The sequence below is a fragment of the Dicentrarchus labrax genome, unplaced genomic scaffold, assembly GCF_905237075.1.
Source record: "Dicentrarchus labrax unplaced genomic scaffold, dlabrax2021, whole genome shotgun sequence".
Classification (NCBI taxonomy): Eukaryota; Metazoa; Chordata; class Actinopteri; family Moronidae; genus Dicentrarchus; species Dicentrarchus labrax.
The window spans coordinates 9583533-9602591 of record NW_026136721.1 but is presented as its reverse complement, the minus strand read 5'-3'; the positions used below and the strand labels follow the sequence as shown (position 1 = coordinate 9602591).

Sequence of the window (19059 nt, the reverse complement as noted above, 5' to 3'; positions counted from 1 at the left end):
TGTGACCATGTACCACTATCATCATCGTCGTGGTCGTCCTTCTTTTGTTTGTTTCCCTCTGTGTGTCCTGTTTGGATCAACTGTGTTGTGTTTAAAGTCTTATGTAAATAAAGTTGAGTTGAGAATTGAGTTCTCGTAGTCTATTACAAAGATTTACAAGTTAAAAATACTGTTGGTGAAATATGAAACTGCAGACACACTCAAATACAGCTCATTGGCAAACAGCAAACACCTACAAAACAGCATTACTAATCCTCCTAACCTCTGAGTAACCATCCTGCATGGTACCCCCCGCACACACGCACACACACACACACACACACACACACACACAGTCAAACACCTCATAAATGACACATAATGAAGCCGCTGGCCCTCCTGTGAGCTCCAGGACCAGTAAGCAGCTCTCCAACGGCTTTAGTACATTGTTATTACAGTCAGTCATCTCATTAAAGCTATTTACTTGAAATTGACCAGATGTCGTTTTTCTTTCAAATATTTGACCTACAATGCAGAAAGTGCCATGGCCACTGATATTTTCTTGACTTATTTCTAATCATTTACCAAGCAGGGTTGGGTGCCGTGTTACTAACAACACACACTGTAGCACCCACCTGAGTGGTGTACGGCCTTGTAAGGCTTGCCTGCTGCCGCTAGTCTGCCTATGGCAACCAGCTACCAGCTAGGAGAAAACAGCCGAAAGAAAGCACACTCACAAAGGCATTATAATACATGCTGGGTTTCCATGGCAAAATGAAGGCAAATGAACACAAGAAAAAAAAAGAGAGCGAGAGAGACGACGACCAATAAAAGCCATGATTCAAAACCTTAAAGGCTGGGTGTAGGGCATATCTGCACACACGGGCAAACAAGAACAAAGTAACACACTGATTTAAAGACTCTTTGATGATCAGAAACACACACATGTATAATAAACTATCCCAGCTTGCAGCGTTGTTAAAACTTATCCTGCAATCCCACTGGTGGGAGGCTTTTTTAGGACTGGTGGGGGCAGGGCGGCAATGAGGAGGGGTGGGGGGGTTAGACTGTCCATTTGCCTTTTATAGCTGCCCACTCCAGTTAGTAGCAACAGAAAGAAAGAGAAAGAAGCCGACATAATGAGAGTGGGATGGGGGGGGGCAACAACACAGACTGGACTGACCACTGGATGCACACGTATGCAAACACACACTGAGACCCTGTTGAAGGAGCAGGCACGAGGTTGTGTTGTTGTTTGAACCAGTTTTCAACCCCAGAGGCACATATGTGTGGTTGATTAAAGTGGAACAGCACTGATGTGTCCTCTGTTTTTTTGTTTTTTATGGACCCGAATGTTTCTTCTGTTTTATCAAGGCAAATCTATACATTTGTGTGAAAAATGTTGGACATGTTCGACTGAAAAGAATGATAATGGGATAGTGGGAAGAGAGAACTAAGTGTATTCTGTGTGAACAAGTGAGAGGGCAATTCAGCATTTCTCTCTGTGCACTCAGGATTGAGAGAAGACAAGTGAGGGAGAGTGTATATAAGCTTGTGAGTAAGAGAGAGAGAGAGAGAGAGACAGAGGGAGACAGAGGGAGAGAGCTTTAGCCTGGCTTTTCTCCGCTGTGCCTTTCAGCTCCTCTCTCACTGTAGAAAGAGGCGTGTCCATGGACCAGTATAAAGTCCAAGGAGAGCCACTCGTGTTGAGCCATTCTCAGGAGCGAGTTCTTTGCACTGCACACCAGCAAGAAGAGGAAACTGCAGCTGTTACTTAAAACACTGCCTTTTGATGACCTGCTTTGCATTTGGACACTAGTCACCAGATTTTTTTGGTGCTTCATTAGAGGGCGGGCGAGCCTCTGGACTCACACTCGAAGAGAGAGCAACACTCACCTGAACACAGTGGTGGATATCCTTCCTGCAACTGTTCATTTCACCATAACAAAAACTAGTTCTTATCACAACTACATTCGCCAGCCGAGCAGATCACCAGCAGGCTCCAATTTCTGTGCTGTGAAATTGAATCAGAGGAACGGAGAGGCAATACAGCAGAGGCATTGTGTCCCTGCAGTTGAAACACTAACCAGCTGAAAATATCAAAGACCATCCTGGACAAAGCGTTCCTCTCAAACCTCCCTTGTTGGTCTAAAATCTGCTGTTGAAATAGAAAGTGATCAAAAGCAGCAAAACACTCAGAGAGGAGAAGGGAAGCAAAAGGGGACCATACACGAGGGTAAAGGATTGTGTGCAGGTGCCGGGGCTGCCATGGTGCGTGGAAGTGGCGTGGCAGTAGCTTCATCCTGCTGGGGCTTTTGGGTGTTTGCCCTGTCAATGGTGGCGTTGTGCTTGTCAGACCAGGCCATCCGCTGCCCGGTGTGCTCTGAGGAGAGACTGGCCAGCTGCCGTCTGCCGGAAGGCTGCGAGGAGACAGTGCGGGAGCCCGGCTGCGGCTGCTGCCCCACCTGCGCCCTGCCAAAGGGGGCTCACTGTGGCGTCTACTCCCCCCGATGTGGCACGGGCCTGCGCTGCTACCCGCCGCGTGGCGTGGAGAGGCCACTGCACTCATTAATGCACGGCCAGGGGGTGTGCACCGATGAGAGAGAGGTGGACGAGAACTCAGGTGAGAGTGAAGGGGTCAGAGTCTGTGTGTGAACTGATAAAGAATTCTTTACACAGGGCACTTCCTCTTTCTTTTAGTTACTGTCAATTACTATTAGGCTCACAGCAGCAAAGCTTTCATACCACATTTGATATCTCTGCAAATGTCTATGTCAAGCTGCTCTCATACTATGAAGCATGTAATAACTGTCAGCCACAGCTGACCAGGTCTCTCTGAACCTGGGCTGCTGTCTCTGTGTCCTTCTTGCTCGGTGGACCCACGGCAGAGCAGGGCAGAGCAGAATATTTTCTGTCTCCGTTCTCTGGGCCTTACCTGAGCCGGGCAGGGTCAGAGTTGGGGGGGTGTGTGGGTGTGACAATGTGCTGCTTGTTTACCCTAATCTCGGCTAAGCCCCGAACCAGAGCGTGCACACACACCAGCTCCTCACGCATGGCCTGATGGGAGAGCGCACACAGTCCCCCTGCTGTCTTGCAGCCGCTCGCAGTGAAAGGGGCCCTGCTGTAAGACGCAGAGGCTTCAGAGATGAGAGCGCTGTGGTGATAGCTTGGAGTGGGCGTGTGTGCATGTGAGTGTGTGTGAGGAGCTTGTACTGTGTCTCCTGTATGACTGTGTGGCGTGCAAAATAGTTAACTGTTTTAGAGCATCTGGTTAATGCAGATAGTCACACAAAAAATTCCCAGCAACCCTTGGGTGTGCAATTACCTCATCATGCCAATGTTAAACTGAGATCCTGCAGGTAGTCGTCTAGTGCAGGCAGTGAAATGCATTGTGGTGGTACTGGGAATGTGAGAGTCTGTGTGTGTGTGTGTGTGTGTGTGTGTGTGTGTGTGTGTGTGTGTGTGTGTGTGTGTGTGTGGAAGTGAATATGTGAGTGTATGTTTGTAATGGGAGGAGGTAATAAAAGCTGCTCTATGAAATGACTGTAATGGAGTGTGGCCAGTCTGGGGCTATTAGACCTCTCTGCAATCAGTAATTCACTTGGTGCTGTTTCATGGACGCCCCCATTCCTCCTCCTCCTCCTCCTCCTCCTCCTCCTGCTCCTCCTGCTCCTGCTGCTGCTGCAGATGTCTAACTCTTCTTCTACTGTCCACATCTCTATCACACTCTTCTGGGCTGACTTCTTATTCTCCTCTTTGTTGTTGCATTCCTTTTGCAAAGAAGAAAGTCTGTTTCCACTTTCACACAGTGGGATGTCTAGTGCTGGATGTCTTATCTGCATATCCAGTTCCAGTTCACTGCTTTGACGTTAACTTCTTTCTACTGAGGAAACTGCTCTCCACTGCTTGCCTTCCTGTGCTCTGCTCAAAGGGAGTGGTGTTGATTTCCATTATGCCATATGAGACAATTGTTAGAACGTGTCACAGACAAGGTGGTTCTTTCATTTGTTCCAGATTATCATCTAACTGGCCCAGGATCCCAGACAGTTACTGGTAATGACAGTAAGTCGTCTGTTAGCGCCAGAACACCAAAGATTTGGATCAACTTAGCCAATATAAAGCTCCCAGGATGCTCATCTCCATTGCAGCATCTATTTCCCCTGGCCCTGGGTGCACCCCCTCCCCCTCCCCTCCCCCCTCCAGCCCTAACAAGCCTTTGAGCACATCGCCCACCACGTCCAGCTCCTTCATGAGGATGAGCTCATCGGCACTCTTGCTGCCAGAGCTGAAATGAGAGCCTTCTGCTCTCTGTGCAGGGCCAGCATAGGTTAGGCCGGCACATAGCATGACTAAAAGGAATCAGAAAGAAGAGGCAAGCTGTTTAGAGCATGATAAAAATGGATGGCTGTCTCGGATTGGACCGCCTGTTAGCCCTGAAACATTATTTCTGCTCTTTGATGCTACATTGTCCGATCGGCTGGCCCGGAACTGGGTTATAGTGCACTGGGGAGAGTCTCGGGTCCTTTCTTCGGGGTGGGGCGGCAGTAGTTGGAACATTTTAGAAAGTTCATAAGTTTTGTTTTTGGTGTTCTGTAACATGAGCACTGAGTTCTGTTTGCCTCCACACTCCTTCTCACCCCTGGAGTCTGTCATAACAAAGTGGGGAAGCTCTGCCCAATAAATCCCACTGTAAATCAATTCTTCTGGGCAGCAGCTCAGATCTGCTGTATAAGAATGTTGAATGTAAACCATGGCAGCAGAGAGACAATCAGAAAGACACGGGGGAGAGGCGAAGAGCAACTCCAGTCACAAGCAGGAGATTTCCTTTGTGGCACATTCACCGTACTTATGCATTATTAAACAAGGGGGTGCATCTCCTGAATACATGTCTGACACTGCCCCACTCCTAGCAACAGTGAACATGCTAGATAAAAATAGAAAGAGGGTTTTTAAAAACCAAGAGAATTCATAATGAAAAGGACCCTGGGATAGAGGCAGATCTCGACAGCCCATTGGAGGGAATTTAGGGTGTTCAGGCTAATAGTTACACCTCTTCATCTAAATACTGCAAGATAACACTTGTACTGCAAAGATTTGACTCATGATTGTCACTTTAAAGGCTAGCTGCTAACTACCAATAAAAAGTACCTAAGTAAAGGTAATACATTAAATTAGGCTGGCAAGAGTTATTAGACCTTTTTCTTTGGTTCAAAACATTGTATTTCTCTTAAAAATGTATCAACCTTAAGGCTATTCTTGAACCAAATTTCCATAGCAACAAGCACTATCTTGCATCTTATGTCAAGGTCTAAGACAGCTTTAGTGCGTCTTAATATCCCATTCTTAGAAGCCCTCTCTATCTTAATACTTAGAATAAATCATCATGCGTGTGTTGGCGTCTGTTCCTACATTCCTGCCGGGTCTGCCCGGGTGTCGTATTCAAATGCTTCCCCCCGACAGTGAAACGGATATTATTTACAAACTGATACAGATGTCAGATATAAAAAGTCTTACACCTACAGGCACTGAAGGAGTTGCATGAATGAAGCTGTTGGTGGAGCCAGACTCTGTCCAACTCTGCCCAATTTGCTGTGACGCAGACAGGTCTTTATGAAAGCAGCATGCTAACCTAGATTTTCCTTTCTCCTACGAGCGAGGGCTCTTCAGCACGTTCTGGGAGTTGTGAACTGGTTAAAGATGTGAATGTATTTTCTGGTGCTATATGAGGCTTTTCCCAAACCTCTTTCAGCAGATGTCCCTTAATGTTCTGTATTTGCTTTCTTTGGGTTGTGCGGCACATTTGTACAGCTGGGGCAGGAGTAAATGTGATTAGCTAATTGCTGTCCTCCATGGGACAGGGACCCCCTTCTAGTGTTGGAGCTGAGAGATACACAAACATAAAAGCCCTAATCGGCGGACAACAGTGAATCTTTAAGATTTCATACATGAACATATCTCAATATCTCAATGTCTTGATAAATGGTCATTTTGATCATGAAGTCTATTTTCTGAGCAGTGGTTTTTACCGTTAATTTGTGCCTTTCATAAAGATGAAATGCTTTATTTGTTACTAATATTCCAGGTAACGCACCCCTTCACCGGCTGGTAGAAATGCTGTTATATTAATTTCCTCTCCTTGCACTTTTACTGAAGACCCTGATTATGTACAAACATTAAAACAAGAACAATCCACTCAAAATTAAGTTAATGATGTAACCCAGAATAGTTTGACCTAATTTGCTGCAGCTGCAGGTTTCCCTCCCTTCATAGGTCTATTCATTACATGTAGTAGTAGTATCAGTGTATCAACAAGTGATGGATGGCTAAGATTAGTCTAACTCACTACGACAAAATTTACTCACAGATCTGCAAGCAAATAAATCTACTAAACAAGCAGTGGATGGAGTCCAGCCTATGGAGTTATGTCCCTGAGGTTAAAGATGACTATAATATCTCAGTTCAGTTCAGTTTATATTGTTGGATAAGTGACAGGAATCCAGATGTCTTTGATCATGTTTTCATCTAAATGAAAAGTGAAACCATGAATCACGGAGGAGGCAGTGGATGTGACAAACACCTCTCACAAGTTCCCAAAACATGACAGGGAAATAAAAAGTACACTATTGTTTTTTCTTTAATGAAAATTAACAACCTGTTAGAAAGCTGCCACAGCTAAGAGTGATGGTGATTTTAAAGCTGGCTTCAGTTTCTGTGAACTTAGTTATGCAGTGGCAATGTTTAGCAGCGCATTCTGCTAAATATAATCTATAACACCTGTCAGATTAAAAAGTATAATTTAGGATTCAAAGAAGGCTTCCTGAAGGGTAAATCAGCACTAAATCAAAGAGGACAGTAATTTGCTGCTGCTCTACTCTCAATAGACTCAAACATGTTGTACATCTGGATGTCTGTTCGAACATTAGCTGAATGGGAAGTGACCAGAGCAGTATCAGAGAGTGCAGCCGCAGGGTTCCTTTTCACAAAAGTCTGTGATTCTGTGTTAATTGAACTTTCAAGCTTTCCTTTGACAAATGACACTATAAAAAGTTCCACTGGCCTTATTACAGCACAGCACACAGCACACTGTAGTCTTGAACAGTGTTCCTGTAACTGCACTAGACATCAACTCTGATGATTAACTGATTCAAAGAAATCCTCTGCCTGGAAACCAGCGACCTGATACTCTGGCAGCATCCAGTGTTGACTGAAAAGAACAGTTTTTTGGTAGTAAGCCCTGCTGACTTTTGAGCTCGCAGCCATAAACTCTTGAAAACATACCGGCACAAAACATTTTGGAGGAGTAGCCTCTCAAAAGATGATTAGTTACATTCAACATGCTGTAATCTATTCTATCAAGTGTCAAGGAGAACCATAACACTATAAACAATGTCTGTCTGTTGCTTTGCAAAACTCACATTTTAAGCCAATCTAAGCATGTTTTATGGACAATTTGGGCCAATCCCTATGTCTGAAAAAGATAAATGACTTAGATGACAGAACAGGAATGACACTGGCTGAGGCAAAGGCCTCAGTAATGGCGTAGTTGATCCTAGGGCAGTGAGCAGTGGCACTTTATTGTGACTAAAGGCTAATGGCTACTTAAAAGTCATTAGTGTATAGTCACCTGAATATAAGGATAGTTGTGTTTTTGTGACCTTGGAATGACCTTTTCTATGTACAGACGCTGTGGGTCGCCTTCCATGGAGCCATGTTCGACCGCCATGTTTCTACAGTAAGCCAGAAGAGACAAACCAAACACTGGCTCTAGATAGGGGTGTTCGCGTTTTTTTTTGTTTCATGGCCACCGTAGTTTCTCCTTCGCACTTGGAAGTGGAGGGTGAAGGGAGGGAGTTGCAAACTACACTGCTAGATGCCATTAAATGCTACACACTGGACATTTAAAATAACTTTAAAACACTGATTGCACCATTGCTCTCCCATTTTATTTCTGTTTCTTTTGTATTTTGGATATCAGATCTTTTATTTTCTTTACATAAACATAACATAAACTGACATTTTAAAGAGTAATTTAACTCTATTTTTTATCTCTTTGATTAGATTTTCAGTGTTTAGTTTAGTCAGAAATGTGCGATGGTACGCCTACAACTGCACTAGTTGCACATATAACAACACCCAACAGTGATGTCACAGTGTACAGACACACCCTGAAGTTCTCTTCTACTGCGGCAAAATGAGAAATGAAACTCCTGGAGATCAGCAAAAACAAGATTTTCAGCAGCTTTCTACTTTCAGCAGATGAATGTGAAAACATGCTTTTAGTGTCAAACTCTGCACATACAGCTTTCTGCACAGATCAAACATCCTATTAGAAAGCATAACAAAAACTGTCTCCAAAATATGTACTGAGTGGAACATTTTACAGCTGAAAAGTGAGCCTGTCTTACATATGTTCTTGTTACTTACTGCCCATAACATATGCCAGTAAGCTAGATAGGCTAATATCGGCTCCTACATCAACCAGGCTCTGTACACTGTTAGGAAGCTACTCTGCAGCTACTCTTAGTGATTTCAAACTATCCTCTGTGTATGTGTATTAAATAGAGCACAAATAAAGCTGTCATTTTTATAAGGGTGCATCTCAGGTTTTGTAGAAATGTCGCACATAGAATCTCGTTAGGCTTAGATCCAAGATCCAAGCTAGTGGAAGCATAAACTGTAGGAAAGTACTCTGCCAATCTCACTGAGCATAAGTAAATATTTATCTGAGGAGGATATTTGTCTTTGAGGTTTACAAGTTCAGCCTTAAAGCCACTGACAGCAGAATTTGAAAACTGATGAGCCCTTAAGCTCCTCACATTAGTGTTCCATGGATTGACAAACATATAAACAGAAGCGTAGCATGCACTTGTCATAATGCAGATTACATGATGTAATAACAATGAAAGTGATGCTTCCCCAGTCAGAAAATGTATTCATCAGAGGGAGAGACCCTGCCAATCAGACTGCTCGCTCTTTCACTTCATAAGGAATGATGCTCACGTGTGGTGGCCAGTGTGACAAATACATTTGCAACTGTGTCGGTTGATATGTGACAACAAATATTAAACTAAGAACTAGATTGAGCAAACAATGCAGTTTATTGTGTAATAGATTTGGAATTTTTCAGTTAAGTGCTAACAAAATGGACTTTATGCTCAGTGCTGTTTCACATTAATTATATGTATGTATGTATATATATATATATAGCACTGGCTATGTGGCCATCTGCTAATCACACGTTGTATTGTCCTCATACTAGGCTATCAAAATAAAACAAAGATTTTACACATTAATCTGATGATGAATTTAGCCTGCTGATTAATAGACAGGTAGTGGTCTTTGTTGTTGTCCTTGTGTGCTTAGTTTCAACTTATTACAATGTATCAAGATACCCAAAAGACATGTACAGACTGTTCCTGATTCTGAGCATGAGTATATATTTACTCAGGACCTTTCTTAATCTTTGCTGTGCACCTGTGGCTGGCAATGCACTGCAATGTATCAGCTCCAGAGCTGATAATACACTGTAGGAATTATGTTTCAAAAGCCAAGAGCTGCTGATCCAAATCATATGAAACCCCACAGAGAAGTGACAACTTCCTTCATGGAAAACAGCAGTGGTAGCAAACAGGACATGCCACCCCTGACACACTTCTAAATCACTTTGGCTCGCCCAACGGAAGAGCGCGGAATCGGAAAAGTGTGAACTGGCAAAAGAGGAGAAAGAACAACTTGGAACGAAGGAAACAGCTGAAACGCTGTTGGCTCTTGTGGAAGAAAGTGATGAGCAAGGCTTAACAGCAACAAGACTAAAAATACAAACAGCCAGAAGACACTTCCCCCCAGACAAGCCAAGCCAAGCAAGATGACTGTCTATGAAGTTTAAAGAAACATTCCAACTGCTGTTGCTGAGTTGTAAAAAATTCAAGTCATCGCCATAAAATTGCCCAGGATCAATATCCTGAATATAGGAGGGCCAGGACTAGCTTGAGAACTATTACTGCAAAGAAAAGTTTGCACTGCTTTGAATGTGTGTGTGCCTTGCATTGTAGACCTGAGAGAAGGCCGCACATCTCACAGGATTAAAGAGACTACTACTGACCCACCATCATTGTCTCTTTGCCAACAGCAATTAACTGGATGCCTGGCAGTGACCTTAGATATTAACCAGAGCTCAGATCTGGTTCGATGATCAGAGCGAGAACAGCTTCAAAATGGTGAAACCGCAGTTTAAAGTTCTTTGATTCCAGTGCCAATCTGTAAAATGCCATGGGTTATGAGCAGAAAGCATCAAATGCTGCCAAGTCTTACAAGCCACAGATGAAAGTCAACACACCATGAGCACAAAGAAAGACACACACAACCTTTATCCCTCACTTTACCCATCTTGTGCCCCCCAACCACCAAGTACGCACACACACACACACAGAGTTGTGCCCACTAGTGACAGTGCAAATACCCTCTAACAACCGCCATCTGGCTCAGACTGAGGTTGTTGTGGAGGGGTGGAGAATGGAGGAGGGGGGGGGCATTTCCTGAGGAAGCAGCTGGCTGCCTGCAGGGCCACAGAACTGCAGGATTATAGGGATGCAAAGGTGAATGTGGCACAGACCACAATGTTACGGAGGGTGGCAGAACAGAGGTGGTATCGTTTAAAAAGCCTCAGAGCTCGTGGCATGTCTGTGGTGCAGTAGTTGAAAAGTACCAGGGCAAGAGCTGAGGTACAGATTACCCCCCCCCCCAGAGCAGGAACACAGCTCTGTGTCCTTGAGGTTAACCTGGCCTCATTTTTAGCCTACATCTCACCATGTTCAGCTGTATGTGATGTTATGTAGAAGGACAAGGAGGAGCAGCAGAACAGCTCCTGCTCTATACAGCAAATCATTAAAATAATAGATGTCGCCCTTAATTATGCAGATATCATTAAGATGTGATATTATTATGTTACATGGATAATTATGCAACATGAGCACTACAGATGTTTTTGGCAAACTGTTTATGCAGTACTTTTGACAGTGCATTGTTGACCTTGCAGTTGAATTCAAGGAACTAACGCACTATTTCTTGTCCTTCAGCGATGGACAGGCAGGATGAGATAATCCCTGAGCATCCCAACAACAGCAACATCCGGTGCAGTCCACAGGACAAGCGCTGCATACAGAAGACCCTGGCCCGACACCCTCCAAAATCCACAAATCAGAGAAGCAACACTGCCAGGGAGGAGACCAAGGCGGCGCTGGTGAGAGAAACTTCTGACATCTTATCAGTTTCACAGCAAATAACCAACCCGGGCAATCCCCTCTGCAGCACATGCCTCAACCCCAGCAGGTGTTTCACATTAAGACTTTATAGTTCCAAAGCCACAAGCGTAACAGTCAGGTTATAAATTGTACAAATTAGTTATTTACAGACTGTAACATTTAATTGCGGTCTTGCAAAATAAAGTACAGGTGCACATTGAGATCAACATGCAATTTTCTGTTTTAAAACTGGCAAGAGCAGGATCATAACATCCCTATTAATCAGTAACAGACTGGTTTTACCACATTTTAGTACGTTCATTTAAAATACATTTCTTACATGAATGCCACACATACAGACAAATATATACACATATAGATTTACTCGGGTTGCCCACCCACTTAGGTTTACCTTTCGTTTTGGATAGTTACGTTTTTTATTTTTTAATGAAGCATTCACATGCAATCATTAGTTGGCTTGTGAATTCATTGCAGCTGACTCAAAGCACTATTTGCAGATACATGCACAATGTAAGTCTGTTGACATTTCTTGGTGACAAATGAAAAGCTGTGGGATGTTGAGTTTAGTCCCACAACAGCACTTTGATTATGATTTCAATAAATAAATCGTGACAGTAAAACTATCTGATTCTGATTCTTTTCCCCATTTTTTTCCAACACAGTGTATATAATATAATCAAATACTGAATAAACTCTTCTGTGCAACAACAGCCATGAGTTCCCATGAGCACTTGAGGCAATGCTCTCAGCAGGTTAAGTAATAATCTTTTACCCCAATAGAGAACAAAAGTATGAATCCAAAAACATGTCCTGTTTTCCCAGTTTGCCTGGTATTTATTTTACTTATTTATTTAACCTCAAAGCCCCTACAAGTAACTTTCATTGTGTTGATTCTGGTAGCCCCTGTGGACAAAAGTGGTGTGTTTCCACTGCTTTGTTTCATTGATTTGGAGGAGAATCTGACCAAATCCAACCCGGTGGCAGGCATTAAGTATGACTATATAGAAATAGCCAATCTTCTTGTGTGTTCATGTAGGTCAAAAAGAAGCATCAGTATTAAATTGCGACATTTTTTTTTTACTATTTTCTTTTCTTTTAGACATTGAAATGATATCTTGACGTATGGTAGTTGTGTCTAGATTTTATCTAAGATAAGAATTTGGCATTTCTTTTTATCACAGCAGTTTTCGCTACTGCAAATGTCTACACACATCTATAGGTCTGCTGATGTGATTAAACATTAAATCAAAAAACGATTTCTCCAACAGGCTCCATGTCGTGCCGAGCTGCAGAGAGCGTTGGACAGATTGGCATCAAATACCCGCACACATGATGATCTCTTCACAATCCCCATACCCAACTGTGACAAGAATGGAGATTTCCACGCTAAACAGGTCTGTGGTTTCAAGCACACACTCATTATGAGCTTTATTGAATTACTGAGCAGACCACTATTTGGCCATGTGTACGGGTGAACTGTGAATCCGTATCATTTAGCCAATCCAAATAAAAATGCCTATCTTTGTACTTCAAGCAGTTCCTTTCAAACCACATCAGCAATCTGTGGGCCAAAACACAAAACATGCCTGCAGCCGATGAAATATTGTCTTACTAAGTTCAAGATCAACACAAAAGTGTCTCCAAGCAGACTGTCCTGGTAATGCCAAGACCTTATTTTTCTAAGCTCATATGAAAAGTGATTTACTTTCAGTTGAGCTGTGTGTGTAAAGTGGTTTCCCCTAAACTGTTGGACAATAATCACTTTATTGCTGTGATGGATGCAATTAGCTTTTGGATGCAGTTACTCGTTATTTTGCCTTTGCATGTTTGGGCAACTACGCAGATAAGAGTGAGAGACTAACATAAAAACACAGATAAGACCTCTCTGACTTGTATATGCAATCAAAGCAGCAGACGCAGAGTCAGTGATAAAAGGAAAGCTATGCTAAGGCACCAGTCATCAAGAGTCTGAGGTTGTGTAACATAGTTCAAGTATCTCTGTCTGCTCACACTCACAGCCATCTGTTTACTGTTTAACTAAAACTGTACTGTGATAAAAAAAAATAAAAAAAAACCTATTGGGAAGTAAAGCACAGGTCATGAGGGACAACTGGGAATCATTTCATGGCAGGGTAGCTCTAAGATTGTTAACTGGTCTTGGGGGCTTTTTGAAAACTGTAAATCACCAGAGAAAAAGCACAAAATCACGCAATAAATTTTGTATTTACAGGAATTGTTCAAAGTTCACAGAAGGAATCACAGAGGCTTCAAATCAAATCATCAAATGACTTGAAATACTTCTCACAGTTTGTTTAAGGCAACATTAAGGTCCAGCTGGATGTAATTTGCTTTAATGTAGAAGTAGACAACATTGTCTTGATGTGGTCTAGTGCTATAATTATGTTACACCTGACAAACTCCAGCCAAACACTGCTGCAAAACAATGAAAACGTCTTTAAAAGTTTAAAAGCCAGGTTTGCTGTCAGAGAGAATTATGGCCCTGCCAACAAAGCATTATCTACTCTGTCAAGATAATCACACTGCTCTGTAACCTCTAACCTAGTGCTCAGCTCTAAATAAACCTGCATTCATTGATTCTTCAACAGGCTGTAAATACAACAATGACAAATGATCACCTTGTAAAATATGTTAGCAAACACTTACTTACTTACAGCAGATACAGAGCAAGTTATTTTTTGAATATTTTCATTGATCATTGTTGTAGAACTAAACAGATGTTACATTCTCCAATTGTAAAAATGTGTAGCCATTACACACCGAATAAAAATGAATGTTTTAATATTTTGTCAACTAAAATGTGAGTCATATGTTATGTGTTGACCTGATGCTTTTTCCTGTATATTTTCCCAAACCTCAATAGCGGTGGATACAAGGCTAGCTCTGGATTCCAAATCCCCAAAAAAAGAAAATAGAAAAAGAAAAAAATATAAAGAATTGACTAGTGCCTGAACAGATTTGCTTTCACCACCAACACCTCCTGGCTTACCGGTATGGTGGATTTGTGTGCAAGAAATTAGCTTTATAATGCTTGAAAATATTTTGTGGCTCCAGGCTGATTTCCCTTTTTCCTTTTGGACAAAAATGTCTCTTTTGATAATAAGGTTGCTGGCCCCTGTGCTAGAACCTGTTGAAGAAGCTGTTATATGTAACTAGAATGTTCTATGTATCTTTAATGTCCACAGTGTCATCCCGCTCGTGACGGCCAGCGGGGAAAGTGCTGGTGTGTGGATCAGAAGACAGGCATGAGGCTGCCGGGCCCTCTGGAGCTGCGAGGAGATCTGGACTGCCACCAGTTAATGACTGCTACGCAGAGGGATTGAGGAGTGGGGAGTGGCAGTAGGGGTGCAGGACCAGCTGAACTCTACTGGTGCTTTTTAGTAGAACTACACGGGGAAAGGACTTTGCTCTAAAGCCTTGATTCACCTAAGGCCAACAGTACTTGAGCTTGCGCAACAAAAAGGAAACCATTGAATTGAGTTCTTTTGCTATTTTGTTTCTGTGTGTGAGAGTATCTGATGTCTGAGTCTTTTGAGCACTGGTTGTGTACTGTTCCTACTATGTGAACTTAAGACTGTGTCTTTAGACACACGCGCTTTGAAGTAACAGGTGGCAGACAAAAACCTTCCACAGTTGTAGTTGTGATCTTTGTTAGAGAGCAATATGTGTTGTTCTCTCTAGTCTAACTTCAGTAGAGAATTTTTTTTTAAATGAGAAAATGCGTCAACCCCACCAGATAATCCGACCTGAGATCCAACAGGAACTGTTAGCATTTGTTCGATTCTTTCAGAAGCACTAGATCAGTTGGAATTACTGCATCAGGACAACGCAGACAGATTATCAATCAAAGGATCGTGTACTAGTTTTTAACACAATGTGTGTAATTGATTGTAATGTGTGGCTCTTATTCTACTGTCCTATATGTCGTAAACCCCACCCATCTGGTAAGTAGGTTAAAACAAAACAATAAAATGGCTTTGCAAACACAAAGTCTAGTTCAGCGAGGACACAAGAATAGCAATAAAGAAGAGAACAACAGATAAAATGAAAAAAGAAACAGGGCTAACCAAGGAATGCAACAATCCCCTGCCTTGAGTTACCAAATGATAAGCCATAGCTTTTCACAACATGAAGACCAAAGTGAAAAGTGAGATTAGTTTGAACAACTATATCTCTGAAGGGCCAGAAAAGATTTGCTTCATCACCCTGCGGTTAACTCTGCATCCTCCTCTCTTTGTTCTGTGGCATCGTGGTCCAGAAGGACTGGCAGAGTAGCTGGGCTAAAAACTCTGTACACTGCTGATAGGATAATCTCATTTCTCCAGCTGGTGCTAAAATGCCAGTGTGACTCTCATATGAATATGCTTCAACATACAGGATTTCTCTCCAAACAGACTGCTTGGCAGAACTTTGGTGGTGCTATATACTGAATGTGCCAAAATACTAAACAAAAAAATGGCTTCTGCACTGTTTGGGCATTGTTTAGGATTGGAACAGAAGACTGGGATTTTCAGGAAATGGAGCAATTAGCATCAGCAAGTGTGAGGATCACCTAAATGTATGACCATCTACACTAGCTATTGACAAAGGCTTTCCATGTGTGTTTTCAATTTTATTGTTAAAATATAAAAGTAACATCCCACATTGGCTTTGCACTATCACTGCAGCTAACTGGCTGAATGTTCCACAGGCCAGTGTTGTAAATGCAGGCGTGGTGTGTTTTAAATACACAACCAGACTGTAATACATTGTAATGATTAAGCTCCTGGCAGCATGGCAACTCTTAGTTAAAGGTGGGGTAAGCAATTCAAGGTAATGCGATTCTAATCCAGTACACTTTTTGTCAAATTCAGCTAATATCTCCCTACGGTGTGCCAGCTTTTTGCTGTGTGTGCGCTGAAAAAAATCTGGTGGTTGTACACAGCCCGGGCTCCGTGAATGGAATCGGACCGAGCCACACAATACTAATTGGAGCCATTCCAGCCAGGATTTGTGTGTGAGGTAACGTTAAATGACATGCCCACGGATATTCATCTCATTTTCTAGTTTGCCAACATGTGTTGCATAACATGCTGTTGTCGTAATGTTAGCTATAGTAGCAGGAAAAGTTGTGAGCATCGCTGTCTGGAGCTGGTGAGCTGGCTCTGGGAAACCATCTCGTTCTCTCTGCGCGTTAGCTGTGCAACAGCAACTGTAGTGACAGTTTGCTAGCCGACAAAACAGCCAACGTTAGTGTGTCATTGCTCGCACTATATCATGGTATTTGTCGTGCTATTGGATTTCTCCAGAATCGCTTACCCCACCTTTAAAAGGTCCAGTGTGTAACATTTAGGAGGATCTATTGGCAGAAATGTAATATGATATTCACAGGTATGTTTAGTGTATAATCATCTGAAAATAAGAATTGTTGTGTTTTTGTTACTTTACAATGAGCTGTTTTTATCTACTGGGTAACCTTCAGTTGAGTCCGCCATGTTGAATCGCCATGTTTCTACAGTAGCCCAGAACGGACAAACACTGGCTCTAGATAGGACCTTTTGTGTTTTTCGCGAGTTTCAGAGCCACAATGAGTTTCTCCTACACGCTTCACAGCCCACTCTCATTCCCAGGTCGTCAAATACAGACACCAACAGTGTTCAGTAAGTTGCACTCTGAAACTTCACCGCTAGATGCCACTAAATCCTACACACTGGTCCTTTAACATGAAGCTTTGAATGGAGGACTCTTGTGTAGCAGTAAAAATCATAATTATGTTGAAACGAGAATTTCCTCTGTTAATCTGACAACGCTAGTTTTCAGTTTTCACATCATCTAAAGGGCATCACACTAATAATTAAAGGAGCGTATTACCAGCGCACGTAACATAGCTATTCATCGAATATTTTAGATACTGTAGGCAAGGCTGCTACTATTCTTATAGCAATTGGATTGCACTGGTGTTCAGGGCAGGGAAGCAGGTTTAAGCTAATGCTGGTGTTTGTCACCACCAGATATGGACAGCCTGATCTATCTGCTCCATGGGAAACTTATTGGTTGGTGTTTGGGACAAAGAGCGTAGCATACAGTTCACAGCATACATACTGTCGCACAATGGATATTTGGTTCTTTCTGTCTCCATACTCAGCTTTTACCTCAACATCAGTTAAGCTTTAAATAAGACTATTTGAGCACAACATGCTGAAGGTTAATTCAGCTTTACATAGAAATGAAAAAAGTGCCATGAAAACCTTTATTTTTATGCATTTTTTGCACATTTTTCCAAACTGAATTTGGTCTAATCTTTTTTTCTAGAATGCAGTAGTTTATGCATATATAAATAGAGTCAGAGAAAAGTGAAATGCTCTACTTTTGGTGCTTCTCTTATTCCTTTATTGTGCGAGGTAGTAAAACATATAACCCCCCAGTAATCTCACCACAGCTAACTGGGGACAGCTGATATGGGCCAGAACATTCCCAAAATGAATCTGACAACTGTTATCCCTCATCAGACTGAGGGTTTCTCTGATGTATCTTCAGTGCATCCTGAAGGTACTTGAGGGTGAAATAAAACAATCTATCTTCTACTATTTATACACATTAAAACTTAGAGGGTGTGTTTTTAGTGCACTTTGTCTTCTATGATTTTGCTACAAAACTCACTTGTGAAATTTGAATAAAAAGCTTACATACATTTTCAATAGAATCACATCCTATATGGTTAATCATAATAAACTACTCAAATGAAAATGATCAAACATAACTTTGTCTCTGTGCAGGCTTAGTTATTTTGCTACATGAGTCAGAATTCTACACTTCTGGCCCCCAGTCACTAGTAACACTACATACTCTTATCACTGAAGCCAGTGGTCAATTAATAACCTTTGCTGGAAACAATGCATTGCCAAGAAATGTATCCAAAGGTAGTTCACCAAAACACAGGCAGACAGATAGAAGGTGGTTTGGGTAGAGAATCATTGCTACAGCTTAAAAATATCAAAAACCAAATAGCCTAAAAACAATTCCAAAGAAAACAGTATCTGGAGACGTCAATACTCATTCAGTGAACTGCACAGAAAAGTTCCAGCTAAATCCTATCTTATCATCCATTAACTAAGTGTTACTTAACACACTCAAACACATATCTCTGTTAATTGATGTTAATCTTTGATAGAGATGACAAAAGGTTTTGGCTTTGATTTTGTAAAGGCCTTCTAACTACATAAACTGTGTATGTAAGCTATAGTACGTTGCTTGATCTCTAACTTTGCTGTACTGAATTGTAACTGCATTTCTCAAGAATAGACTGTTCCTGTTTGCCTTTGATATTATCTATTAATGTGTAGAAGATATGAAGTAATGTTTGCATGCATACAAATGGACTGGGGTTGGAGACAGCTAAGGTCTTGTGTATCTTGTCCAGAACAGGACCGTTATACTCAAACACTGAAGTGATCAAAGAACTGAAATATAGAGTTTCAACCAATTAAATGATCACTTACATTGTAAATGTTTACCTGATGAAAATGTACACATTGTAATACATCAATTAAAACACTTTAGAAACTACAATGTTGTTGCTGTTATTATTAGTAGCTTTGGATGAATTTAGCTTATCACAGACATATTAGTATATTTTGGATAATGAGTTAAGAATTTGATTTAACACATGAAATTTAATTAATCTACTATCAAATGAAGATCTGAAATAAAAACTTGTAGTCTCCTTTTACATTCTAGCTATCAGTAGAATTGGATTTTATCTTGTTGCAGCATTGCATTGGATTGTTTCTGAGTGTCTTCCCTATAAGACTATATGTTAGTG

General features: G+C 41.8%; 2 protein-coding genes across 2 annotated transcripts in view; one reads left to right on the top strand and one right to left on the bottom strand.

Moving 5' to 3' along the window:
* Positions 1 to 19059, bottom strand: part of LOC127354704 (zinc finger protein Aiolos) — a 51523-nt gene that overhangs the window by 10925 nt on the left and 21539 nt on the right. The window lies entirely within an intron of this gene.
* LOC127354712 (insulin-like growth factor-binding protein 4) lies at positions 1638 to 18806 on the top strand. Its single transcript, XM_051384831.1, has 4 exons — positions 1638 to 2602; positions 11055 to 11218; positions 12509 to 12634; positions 14444 to 18806. The coding sequence occupies exons 1-4, from the start codon at positions 2248 to 2250 to the stop codon at positions 14579 to 14581; spliced, it is 783 nt and encodes a 260-aa protein (XP_051240791.1). The 5' UTR covers positions 1638 to 2247; the 3' UTR covers positions 14582 to 18806.

Bases quoted from the DNA above. Each gene is read 5' to 3' on its own strand.
- LOC127354712 (XM_051384831.1), top strand. From the start codon at position 2,248: ATGGTGCGTGGAAGTGGCGTGGCAGTAGCTTCATCCTGCTGGGGCTTT. The intron at 2,603-11,054 runs GTGAGAGTGAAG...CTTGTCCTTCAG, and splicing joins AGAGGTGGACGAGAACTCAG to CGATGGACAGGCAGGATGAG. The intron at 11,219-12,508 runs GTGAGAGAAACT...TTTCTCCAACAG, and splicing joins AGGAGACCAAGGCGGCGCTG to GCTCCATGTCGTGCCGAGCT.